At 40.8% G+C, this 13,001-nt stretch overlaps 1 protein-coding gene across 2 annotated transcripts; it reads right to left on the bottom strand.

Annotated features, from left to right (window-relative positions):
- Positions 1-240: 240 nt before the first annotated feature.
- On the bottom strand, positions 241-9,703 carry cchcr1 (coiled-coil alpha-helical rod protein 1). 2 transcript variants are annotated; one of them, XM_067607774.1, is made up of 19 exons: positions 9,355-9,703; positions 8,130-8,424; positions 7,863-8,030; positions 7,571-7,688; positions 7,126-7,320; positions 6,664-6,827; positions 6,430-6,544; positions 6,124-6,234; positions 5,279-5,422; positions 5,069-5,179; positions 4,700-4,806; positions 4,445-4,557; positions 4,285-4,357; positions 3,520-3,638; positions 3,217-3,405; positions 1,842-1,943; positions 1,533-1,678; positions 1,301-1,442; positions 241-1,174 (listed from the first exon to the last, which is right to left on the bottom strand). In XM_067607774.1, exons 1-19 carry the CDS (start codon positions 9,431-9,433, stop codon positions 1,134-1,136), a joined length of 2,532 nt encoding a protein of 843 aa, XP_067463875.1. In that variant the 5' UTR covers positions 9,434-9,703; the 3' UTR covers positions 241-1,133. The 2 variants fall into 2 exon arrangements, with proteins under 2 accessions (XP_067463875.1, XP_067463874.1); XM_067607773.1 differs by having other exon boundaries at positions 241-1,197; positions 9,355-9,701.
- Between the last annotated feature and the right edge of the window lie 3,298 nt (positions 9,704-13,001).

The raw sequence follows: 13,001 nt of genomic DNA on the forward strand, positions 1-13,001 counted from the left end.
CAAACTGAGCATTCTCAGCAACTTCATTTAAATTCTTATTTATTTAATTCTTAATGCAAAAATCTGAATTAATTTTAAAAAGTAGCTTATTTAAATGCTTGCTTTAATGTTTTAAATGGGTTTGACGTTGCTACTGAGCGTTAGCGGTGAACTGAAGTGATGCCATGATCAAATCATCACTTGCTTCATCACCATTTCCCAAAATACTGTTTAAAAACATATCACTTAACACCACAGAACTTGCAATACAAAAATACTTTATTAAGTCACAATGACAAGTAAGACATGGCACCAGTCTCTGCATAACGAAGAGACACTTTGGATCATCACACAATCATCTAAAGGACTACTATGTCAGCTGTATTTGTATCTGTCAGGCTTCTCTTTGCCAACGAATAAAAAGCTCACTGAAACTGACAAAAATCTAGTTACATATTTGCATTTAATAAAGTCATCACCATGTGTCCAGTTATTTTCCCATTGACAGTTATTTTTAATTCTATTATTTTATCTGATGTATCTTCACAACCGTATCAACTTAACTTAAAGCATTTCTTTGAGTCAATAAACACGGTTCAAAACTAGTCTGGGACCGGTTTTAAAGGGCAACTATTCAAAACAAGTAGATTCGGTATGAGAGTGAACATAGTCTTATTGGTGAGGTTATTTAGTCGAAGCTAGAGACTGACGTACCAGATTATTCTGTTTGATGTTGAAACTAGATATTCACATAAAAATCTGAACCTTTCATTCAACTTTGGTTGAGAAGTGCTTTTGTAGATTTCACAAAATCTTAAGTTAAATATTCAGTCAATCAATATATTTTTATCTTCGCAGTTAAAAATCATCTTGGAGATAAATGTAGAAGATGTATTAAAAGAATTTTATACCTAAATATATATTTTTGTTAAATTTAGCTGTCATCTTGTTAAACACTCAGTAATAATGTGACATATATGTTTTTCTGATGTTTGGCTCCAGTGGCTGCACTTTTTTTCCTCCCAAAAGCATCAAAACTGCCCACCTGTCGTACAAATTAAAAGGTGTGTTGACTGGCTCCAGTGAAGCGTCTTCATGTATCAGCTGTGGATGGTTCCACGCTGTCATTCTGTCCCTCCTCCTCTGCAGAGTCCTCAGAGCTGTTCACCACTGCGGCACTGAGAGTGTGCAGCTCCTCCAAAACAGAAAAGAGTCTCGCTGACAGGATACAGACAGGTCACTGGTCAGATCAATCATGTCTGTGTAAATGTTAGGACTGAAGAAAAATGTCTGATAAGTGAGCAGTAAGGAAACTACTTACTGTGTGCAGGTAGCTGGATTTTTGTTTCTGCAGAGCGACTTCTATCTGCAGGTTTTTCTTGTTGTTCCCTGGGAGCAGTAGAGTTTTGTAGAGCTGTTGTGCGAACTCTTGTAAACTCACTCATCAGCCCTCTCTCTGAGGCCTACATCAAATTCAGGTCATAGGAGGTCATCAACAGCAATGAAGAAAGAAACTAAATTTTCCACAACTGACTTTTTCTTTTAAGTATTACCAGCAGTAGGTTTTTGTCCCTCTCCGTCTCCTTCAGATGTTTATTCTGGACCTCCCTCTTTGTGTGTTCACTGTGCAAATGCTGAGTTTCTCTCATCTGGTTCTCTTTCCTCGCCGCCTCTCTCTCAAACTGCCGCAAAGTCATAACTGCAAGAGCCAATACAGACATATCAAAAGCCATAGGGAAATGCTGTTATATACAGCGCAAACAATTCCAGTCATATTAGATCACAGTCTGCCTTACAGATATGACTTCAGCCCCCATGTTAAGCTGCTGTGGGCTGAGGTAGCATGGTGCTAATCCTGCTACCTGCTTTGGTGTGCTCTCTCCTGGCTGTATTGACTTGAAACTCCATCTGTCTCAGCTTCTCAGCACAGCGGTCTTCGATCTCAGACACTCTCTCCTGCAGGGCTGAAAGGAATAACAGATACAACATCCCTCAGTACAGAATCTCACACAATGGGAAACAATGAGTCTTTATTTCTGTATTTGTATGGACCTCAGGGGATGAACAGGATTTGATCAAATCTGTTAGCAAATTCTCATAGATAGCACGACCTCCACAAACAAGGAGCTGATTGAATCAATTTCAGAGTTATGAATTATTACAATGTGTCCATGGTAGTGCATAAAGGACTGACAAACAGCAAGGTAGCAATAGCCTAAAGGTCAGAACAAATATCAATTCCATTTAGTTTTTTTAATTCAAGCTGGTGGCAAACATTGGTGAAGCTTTTGTTTCAATAAAAGCAGAGAAATATACAGTGATGCATTTCAAAGAAACTATATCCAACAGTGTGAATTTAATGCCTGCATCATTAAAGTTATAATGTTTAACTTATTGTAAAGTTATTAAAGCTATAATCAATATCTTTATATTAACAACAAATCATATGACTACTTGTATGTGACAGGGTTCGCTCATAGTGATGAACCTGCAGAGAATAATCACCTGACTTTTGGTTGGGTGGCAAATTTGCTGTTTTGGTTCATTCTCTCGACTCTCATACCATTGTTTTCAGCCACAGCAGACAGCTGTTTTCATCTAAACGACTCTAAAAAACCCACTGTACACTACCTGCTCAGCACCAAACAGAGCATTTAGTAGCTAAAGAGCCAGATATTTCCCTCAGTTTGTGGAGACCAAAACAGAGCTAAAGGAGAGTGAACACTGGACTTAAATTTGCCAGGTAGACAGGAACATGACTCCAAATGAATGCTAATGTTGGTCTGCATCTGCTGGATGTGTATATAGGCAACTTTTTGCTAACAAGCTTGTTATAACAACTTAAAAGGTGATGATATGTCAGTAAATGTTCACAGCTTGTTTCCGATGCTCACAGGTGGCAAAAAAAAAAAACAGTTATTGCAGGTTTAGAGCTTAGAAGATTTAGAGGTGGCAAGGTTGAATCCTTGAACCAGCTGGGAAAAACTGATTGGGGAAACTCAGTAACACCGTCCCTGAACAACGACAGTCAAGGTGCTCTTGAGCATGTCACTTAATCCCCAAATGCTCCGGTGAAACTACTGAGAAGACTGAAGTGGCAAACTGATCTTAGGTGTGAATATGTGGAAACTGCGATGAAGGACATTTCTGAAAAAGATCAGGAGTGCTCAGTCTGCTCGCCCTGGATAAGTCAAGGCTGAAAAACAGTCATGCGGCTTTAGGTAACTGCTGCCTCACCCTGCTCGCTGTGCTCCTGCTGGCTGAGCAGTTCAGATTGGAGTTTCTCCAGGTTGACCTTGCTCTCGTCCAGCTGGGCCTGGATCTGCTGCAGGCTTTGCTGGGCCTCCTCTCGACCGGCCGCAGCCTGCCGGACCTCCACCCAGCTCTGCTCCAGCTCCTGCTGCTGCTCCCTCAGTTTGCTCTCATCTGAGGAGACATCCGAAGGTAAACTGAGACGCATGTATCACCAAAACACGGATACACAACAGATAAACAGATCATGAATTTTAATAAGGTGTTGTGAGTTGTAAGGGTGCTCACATTTTTCTTTCAGATCAGCCAACGCTTTCTCGATGAGCTCCGGGGTTCTTTTGAGCTCCTGTGTTAGCTTGTCCCTCTCTTCACACACCAGACTAAGCTCTGTTTGGAGGTTTCTGATGCTGCAGGGCAACACAGACAAGATGGCAGAGCAAACAAAAGAGCAGAAAGTCAACCAGAGAGGTAGAGAAGCAACTGCACAAAGTGTGTAACAAGACAAGCCAGCCAGAAACCAACTGTTTTTACAAGTAGGCTAATAAATCCCTAAGAAGAACCGACTTTGCATACAATTGAAATAACGTGATATACTGACCAGATATCAGGAAAATATTCTTTGCAAAACTGATTTCAGTAACATCAACCTAGTCTTTTTTCAACCTAAAAAAGCTGAAACTGATTATTTAATGTTTGACAGCTTCTTCTTTTTTGCATGGTTTTATAAGCACTATGCTTTTATTTGGACACTGTATAAATCAAGATTATAATTAATATTTTCTGAATTAGTGCTGAAGGGGTTGGTGGATTAAATGAATACTCAATAGAAGATGGTAAATTGATCGCACTTATATCCATCAGTCAACTGCCTATCTGACCAGTGATACATCATTTACATAATTTAAGAAGTAAACATATTATATCTACTGGTCACAGCCTAAAGAGAAGAGACGGGTTTGTGCATGCTGTTGATCAGAATAAACACTTTCAACACTGATTTCTTGTACCCAGGTGGCGTTTAGGTGCATTCATCATGTAAAAATTGACAGATACCTGTCAGCAGCATGATCTGCCTGTTTACTGGCTTGCTGAACTTTCTGCAGAGCCTGCCTCCTCATGATCAAACCTGTAAAGCAAAAACATTGTGAAGTCCTTTATCTAGCAGACAAATGCAGTTTGAACTGAAGCATCACAATCAGCCCATTAACTGCACCATGGATGGTGTCCACTCGTCTTTTAGCGAAAGTTAGCCTCTGGGTGAAAGTGTTGAGTCTTGTTTGAGCTGCATCCACTTCTGCCACCTTGCTTCCAAATGCCAGACTGAACCTGTGAGGCACAGCAGAAATACATGAGAACATAGAATTAACTGTTGTGAAACTTCTAACACAGACAAGAAAAGTGGTTTTGCTTTTTTTTTTTTTAAACCAACCAATCCTCTCGTTATTGAATTCAAATAAATGTGTTTTACCTATTTACTGCTTCTGTCAGGGTTTTGAGTTCAGCTTCTGCTTTTTGACTCTGTGACTTCAGCTGTGAGTTTTCCTTGTGAGTCTGGTTTAAGTCCTGTTTCACTGACTGGAGAAGAAAAACACACATCCAAATAATGTGGTATCTTACACAAATCTATTGCAATGCTCAGTTTTGAGTGCTGCTGTTCTTAAAACCTCAACGTCAAACCTTCTACTAGAACCTTGCAAAGTTTTCATATAGTCATCATCCTCTGTTGTGGTAAAAATGTGCAAGCATTTATCACTTTACTAAGCAGCCCCCAAATGTATCGTACATCATCAAAATTTCAGACAGCCACTTAAATCACATCTCTTGCTCTGGTACTCACCTCCTTTTCCACTCTCTCCAGGTCCAGCTCAGCTATCCTGTCATCTAGACTGTGTTGAAGCACACTTGCCCGGTGCTGCTCCTGCTGGAGCTGCTGCTCCATGAATCTGACCTAAAACGAAGCACAATACAGGACCCAACTTTAAACACTGTTTCAAACACATTGGACATGATTGTATTGTGGTATACTAAAAGACGACTGTTTTCATACTTTTGACAGAAGTTTATCCTTCTCTCCTCGTAGTTCAATGTCCTTTGAGCGAAGCTGGACGCACAACTTGAAGACTTTCTCTCTCCAGAGGTGAAGCACATTAAGGCCCTCAGATCCATTTTTCACAAGTAGGTCAGTTGAGGTCTATTTAAACACACACATGTAGGATAAACACACACGCGCACAATTTTTTAAAATGATGAATGATTTTTCTTTTTCTCCCACAAGCATATTACAACAAACACGTAACCTCCAAAGAACACAGAATATGTCTTGTTTACTACGATGGATTTCCTATCTCAAACAGCTTTCAAGTTTCTGCAGGTTGGCATACATTCCACAATAACATGAATGGAAATCAAAATCGGGTACAAAAGCAAGAAAAAAAGTTGGATGTAGCACATCTGGTGAAGTGCTCTGCCACCTGAATCACTCACTTCAGGGCTCTGTAGTCTTGTCTTCTATTATCAATCTAAAACCCCGTGGTCTGCTTTGGAAAATGGTTGGCATGAGTGTCCTCAAAATCACTTCAGACCATTTTTCCAGACTTCTGAGATAGGACTACCCTTGAAAACTTTACAACCTAAAGCCAACAGCACACAATGATAGGTAATTACAGTACTTGTTTGGCACAGACGTATACGGAGGAAAGCAGTGGCTCAGCCTGCAAAAAGCAGTGGTAGTGCTCACCATGTGCTCTCAGCCTAGGCTTGTAATCATTTGATAGACCTATTTAGAGAGTTATGATCCGACTTGTGGCTTTCTGACAGTTTCCTGAGCATCCCCGTTGTTGACTGTAGTTGTAGTTGCTGATTCTAACTCTGAATAAACCAAAAAACACTCACCATCTTCACCATTTTCTCCTCTTGGAGGGTGAGTATCTCGTTCACAGAGTTAAGTCTGACTGTCAGAAGCTCTGTGGTCATCTGAAGAGCCGCTTTCTCTTTGTTCAGCCTCTACAAAATTTACAAGATTATAATTTAAAGACAAGTACACATAATGGGATGAATTAGTATAACATGCAAATCTAACACTAATTTGCTCCACTATTCTTTCATCAATCTACTGAAAAGAACAACATTTAAGTGTTTCCCCATGCAATTACTTTATAGTAGGCTGATTGCAATCAATACTGTTTATATTGTCTCCACCTCGACAGCTTCATTTAATTGTTCCCTCTCTCCTTTCTCTGGGGCGAGCTGGCCGATGTAATTTCTGAGGCTGTGCAGAGTTGCCGATTGTGTCTCAAAAGCTCGTCCCATTTGGCTGAAAAATGATATACACATCCAAAAAAAAGAAATCAAAAAAAAAAAAAATCAGTAACTCTGAGGCTCCAAAGTGAAATCGTAGTTCATCTCTATTTAGTTTTAAATTGAATGTGGCACCTTAAATGTTCTTTCAGCCCGTCTCTCTCAGTAGATACCTCCGTCAGACTGCTTTTCAGCTGCAGCAATTCTGAGGTCATTACTTGAAGTCTGTCCTGTAGTTCTCCGTTTGTTTTTCTTGCTGCACTCAACTCTGCAGAGTGGGAATCATTCAGCTGTTGCAGCTGAAAGTGAAACAAGGCAAACACTGGAAATTTTAAGACACATACAAATGATGTAATACCGTATTGATCCCCAAGGAGAAATTTTCCTTTCACCCCCCCTGAGGAAGGTCAGACTAAAGGATCTGTTACAGAAAAGCTCAGGGACATTTCAGCGGGGTGGGTAATCACTGACGCGGGGGGCTTGGGCTGCAGGGCCATTAGCTGAACGGAGGTCACTCAAATCACTGCATCATCTTGCTCCAAATATGTGTAAAATTTAGGATGGATTCAATTTCCTTGAAGTGTTTTTGCCACATACCTCTACCTCCTGCTTCTTCTGCATTTCCGCCAGTTGCTCTGACACTCTAAGAGCATGTCTTTTGGCCTCTTCCTCTGCCTGTAGCCTGCCCATCTCAGCCTTCAGAGCAAGCTCCCGGGCTTCCTCTTTGCTCCTCTCTACAGCTTTCCTCAACTTTGCAAATTCCTCACCAGACTCTCTCTTTAGTCTTTCAAGCTGCAAGAAACAAAATGATGTTGAACACAACATGAAACACAGAAGTATAGTCATATATGAAAGTAATCATGCAAATTTTTGCTGAATTAAAATTGCCAAGTGACAGTAAGCGACTATTAAGACAACAAGACTATACTAAAAACATCAGGCTACAAGCTGTCAAACTGAGTTATATAATGTCAGTAACTCTCTGGCGATCTTAGTCAACAGTAACATCAAAATGAAATGTTTTATCAGTAAACAACACTACCTGTGAGCTTATTTTCTCCTTCTGCACGCAGCTGCAAGTGAGCTCCTCTCTGATTTGGCCGAGTTCAGTCTTTGTTTTACAAAGCTCCTCACGCATTGCTTCCAAATCATGGCCCTGTCTGTTGTACAAAGGTTATGCCATGTTAAGGTTGTTCAAAAGTATTTATCACTGATTTCTGCAACGTGTAGTTACACAGAGAATACCAGACTCAACCATAAAATGACTCAATTGCAAAGCATCATCAGGCACAGTACAACAAACCACTGCTTTGCTACATAAGCATATCTCCTACCTGTTCAAGGTGATGTCTTTGTCTCTCATCTCTTCCCTGTATCTCCCTGCAGTCTCTTTCAGGGCCTCCACTTGCCCCTTCAACCTATCAGCTTCAGCCTTGTGCTTTTCTGCCTCCAGACGCCACTCGGACTCCCATCTGGACCACTGCTCACTTCTCTCTGTAGATCTGTGTTTGAGGAAGAGGAGCTATTTGTGTACCCGATATGGCACCCAACTAACACACAACAATGGTATATCTGACCATATAAAACATATTGTGGGATACCTTGCCCTAAAGTCTGATGGGTGATCCACAGGGGCTCTTCCTCTTACGCTGTCTCTTTGTAATATCCTCATCCTCTGATTTTCTTTCCTCAGCTCCAGTATTTCTTGTTGGGTCTGAGTGATGGCCAGCCATGGGTTGGCAGGACCTGGATCCTCTGATGGTGCTGATGATAAATTTGGGTTTATCCAGGAGATGGATGGTGGTGTCCCTGAGACTTGGACGCCTCTGTGTGCTCCAACAGGTTGGACACTCGATGTGAAATGCGATGGGGGCACCAGGTTGTCCTGGTTATTCCCTGCATAACATAAAATGAAATGTGAATGTGAATGAGTGTGTATATGTTAGCCAGTCTAGACCTATGCCAATGTACGACACTGAAGTTAGCTTCCGATTCACAGCTTCTGATTCATGATTAAGGGGAAAGTTAAGTTTTTGCACCATTTACACTTGTGAAAAAGTGTTAGACATCTTTGCAAAAGCCTTGATTCTGTTTAAACCCACTTTCAGATTTGTGAAACCTTTATTCTATTTGTGAAAACAGAAAAAAAAATCTGGTCTGGATGGAGAAATAGCAGTTAAATCGACTTTTTTCTGTTGTCACAAATAGAATAAAGGTTTCACAAATCTGAAACTGTGTTTTAATGAGACTCTCTAGAGTCTTCTTGTTAATCTAGTCCAGATTTGACAAGGTTAAGTACAGTGGTTTTGGGGGAAAAACGCTGAGAAATCGCCCTTTTTCTGCTTTCATAAGCAAAATAAAGGTTTCACAAATCTGAAAGTGGGTTTAAACAGCGTTAAGACTTTTGCTACGATGTGTAACGCTTTGTCACAAGTGCATGTGGTGCAAAACGGAGAATAAGCCGCTAAATATCATTTATGTTTCCCTTAACTTTCCTCTGTAACTTTTCCCTTCATTTAACTTCACCCCCAATCAGAAGCTAACTTTAGCGTCGTCACCAATGTAATAAATATTTCTACTACGTTATCCCCAAACCTTTTGACAATGAACTGTAAAGAGAGTTAGAAAGATTAACTTGACCACTCCCCTCCCCTAAAACAGCCTCTTCTTCTTGATAATAATCAGTTAACAATAGAGCAGACTAACACACAATAGCTCAGCCAGTGTGTTAATTTAACGCAGGTTACACTGAGGGCTAGCTAATGCTGGTTTTCAGTTAGGAGCAAATGTCAGCTTCACCAAAATACGGCTGGAAAAGCGACTTACTTGAAACCGTCGCTGAGGTGAAATCAGTGGGTACGATAAGCCTGTCTTTCCCAAAGTTATGTCCCTCCATGTCCAACATATATAACTGGAAATCACAAACTAAACAGGAACACAAACAGTTCCCAAGTTGTTGTGTTGCTCTGATAGCGTTTATTCTCCCGCGACTCACGTCATTCGTCGTTGCCTTAGTTACAGGTTTACAACGGTGAACTCTCCGCCTGAGCTACTTTTGTTAGCCAACTTTTTATGTTCAAATTAAACGTCGTTTAAATTAGTTAAAGGATTTCAGCAGTCGCTGCAACCCGGCTAATATTCATGTTTATTAATTTAATATAAATACACAACAAATTACAACAGCGCGGTGCATCACGGGAGATTGGAAGGAACCTTAAAGTAAACTTGGTTTTCGTTTTCCCTGAGCGCAGTCTTGCAGGGTGGACTTCCTGCTGTATCAGACTGCCCCATATTTATCGTCTCCTTCCCAAGACAAAACCCTGCATTGGCCCAGTCTAAACCGTGATATTGGTGCAGAGTTTACGTGGCACGGATCCAGTACCCAACCTGGGATAGCAGCTATCCTGATAGACCAAACTCAGGACATCCTAAGTCCAGTACCATAACATTTTGTTGCACAGGGGTGGAGCTGTGAGTTTGATTGACACACAGTATCGTATGATAGGAGGTAATGATAGAAGGGTCTCAAACTCCATAGGGGATCCCTATCATAACAAGCTATACTTCAGTGCAGGGTAAATTACAAAGCATTATAAGCTGTTAGATACTGATAATGAACACTGGCTGGGAAATCACAGCAGGGAGAGCAGCATACATCATATGAAAATTAATCATTACTTCTGCCTACCTGTCCCTTAGTGTGTGCAATTAAAGTTCTGGTCCATAAGAGCATTCACATGAGATTATTCCATGAGGTATTTTAATTTGAATAGAGATATCATTGTGACCATTAGTGGAAAATGGGCTCTGTGGACATGCACCTAATGAATTGATAAACTAAGCTTTTCTTTTCTTTACCCAGGACCCCCACCTCAAGAACACCCAGAGGTGTCTGACAGACAATTTCTACATGATATCTCCAGTCCTACAGAAAAGGGAGCGCACCCTTTAGAGTAGCAAATAAGTGCAGAATTTAATGATTTGGTAATAAGTTGGTTTTGTAGCTGATTTTTTGGAATGAGGTGCATCTATAAAAATGTCACCTCCAACTGTAAAATGATCAATATATGAATAATTTACATTAGACATTTGCATATTTTGACAGATTTCTGTGTGCTCACTATCCTCTGTCTGCAATGATGCACATTTTGTATTCACTGCATCTATAACCTAAAAACATGTGCTCACTGTCAAATGAAGGACTCTATCTATCACTTGTTATGCAATTGGCAGTATATTCAGTGTGCAATAGTCACTATAACCACCATATTCTTTATATATCTTGTTGTGTTTTTTCTTCTAGTATCTTCATCAGCCATTTCTATTTGCTCTTGTCTTATCTACTGTATATCTCTACAGCTACCATGACCCACTTTCCCCTGGGGTTCATTAAAGTTTCATACTAATCTAATGTAATCTATTTATGGTGTATTCAAGGAACAAAGATACATTTTATTTTGTTTCATTTACATTAATGAAAAAATATATAAATATAACCTGACAATGAAATCCAGTGACATACAGAAAGTAAATTAACTGAGAGGAAGAAGTTGTAGGAAGGAAATGGCTATGTAAATATCTCAACAAATGACAAAAATGTATAGAAATATAGGTACATTACCAAGAAACACGAGAGATGCCAGGACAACATGAAAGACTGAATCTTGCATCATATCCATTATGTAGTGAAATGGTTGTTTGAGGAGAACGGTAGGAGTGCTGTGCATTATTTGGGCATGCTGGTGCTGTATCGTCTCAGCACTCAACAGACACTGCAGTAGGTCCTGAAGAACAAAGCAGAGGAAAAGAGGGGTGGGAAAGGGCCACTGGGAATCCAGAAAGCAAAGACAATACTGACCCTTATTAGACAAAGGGCTGAATTAAGATGCTATGTCTCCTTGAAGGATGCTTAAGAGATAATGAAGGTGGATATTCACTGACTACAGTGCTTGAAACACAGACATGACAGATGAGAAGAGCATTTTTAAAAGGCAGACAGCAGACTGTGGTAGGTTTATGAGTTGTCGCCAAAAAGGTTTAATATGGCAAATTGATCTGGGATCAGGTGGCGGCAACAGCAGCAAGATAGCACAGGTGTTCCTCTCCTCAGCTACGTCTTCCAGCTCCTCCTGGGTTATCCCGAGGAGCTCTCAGGGCAGATGGGATATGTAATCCCTTTATTGTTGGATGTACCTCCACAGGGAGTCATGCTTATCAGATGCACAAACCACCTAAGCTGGTTCCTTTCAAGGAAGGGAGACTACACTGAGTACCTTTCATTTATCTGAGGTCCTCGCTAAGACCCTCAGGGTGAGCCCAATTCGACCTCTTGTAACCTCGATTTTAATCTTTCGGTCACCCGGTGCTTGTGACCACAGAGGCCGTGTCAGTTGTTCTTCTTCTTGATTCTGCCAAACCCCTCTCACAGTTGAGTTTGCTCCACTGATGCTCCTTCCTCCAGCCAGGCCTGCAGGGGAGCTCATGGGTGAGTGCCTGGTGGCCGAGGCCTGCAATCATGGTGCCCAGTCAGGCTCAGCTTGAAAAAAACAATGTTGGATTATTGACAAGTGGGCCCATCAGGACAGGCTGGTTGAGGCCTTGATAGATTGATCCCAGGCTACACACATTCAGGCTTTCATGACATGTACTAGAGCAAATATATGCAGAAATTAAGTATATGATGCCTGAAAGACTGATATAAATATGTATTTTGATGCCTGTGGCACCACTGAAACACTCCTCTAAGTACAAGAGCTTGCATTCTACAGGACCTCGTATTTTATAAGGTATGCTGGGGACTGTAAGCTAAGTCAGTTTAAAGTCCTGTACAGTAAGCTTTCATCCTGCTGAGCTGTCCTTCGGCAAAGCTCTGAATGCCTACCAACCCTAGATGTGAATTTTTGCATTATGAAAGAAGACAGTGAAGGACGACGGCCGCTCTGGCACAATCACGGCCACGGAAGCTGCTTCATCTTTCTCCCTAATCAAGCTGATTCAGCCCACATTTAGAGTTCATGTGGAGAAACTATCCATGACTGCACATATCTGGAGTGGAAATTGGGTCTTTAATTAAAATGTCTTCCTTTCAGAATGTACTTGTTGGACTTTTCGCATGGCACAAGGGTAATGCTGATAAGTCCAGTGCACAAAAAAATGTCCTCTTCAGAAAGTCTGGAATGCATAAAACTAACTTGATTATGGAAGGTAATTATCTCCATGCATTTTGAAATATAACCTTCATAATGGTATGTGACCTACAGTATATAGATATAGATATAGATATAGATATAGATATATAACTAGATATTGTGCCCTGCATGAGCATCAGCAGACATCCATGCAGGCCATTTTCTCATATAAAAAGCTTTTTCCTCGCTTTGGTAACCCAGCTTTAAACAGACATCAAGAGGCAGCATCTCTCTGCCTCTGCTCTAAACATGCAAAGATCACAGCTATGGCCACTGGGCATTATG

This window comes from Thunnus thynnus, chromosome 13 (assembly GCF_963924715.1).
Source record: "Thunnus thynnus chromosome 13, fThuThy2.1, whole genome shotgun sequence".
Lineage (NCBI taxonomy): Eukaryota > Metazoa > Chordata > Actinopteri > Scombriformes > Scombridae > Thunnus > Thunnus thynnus.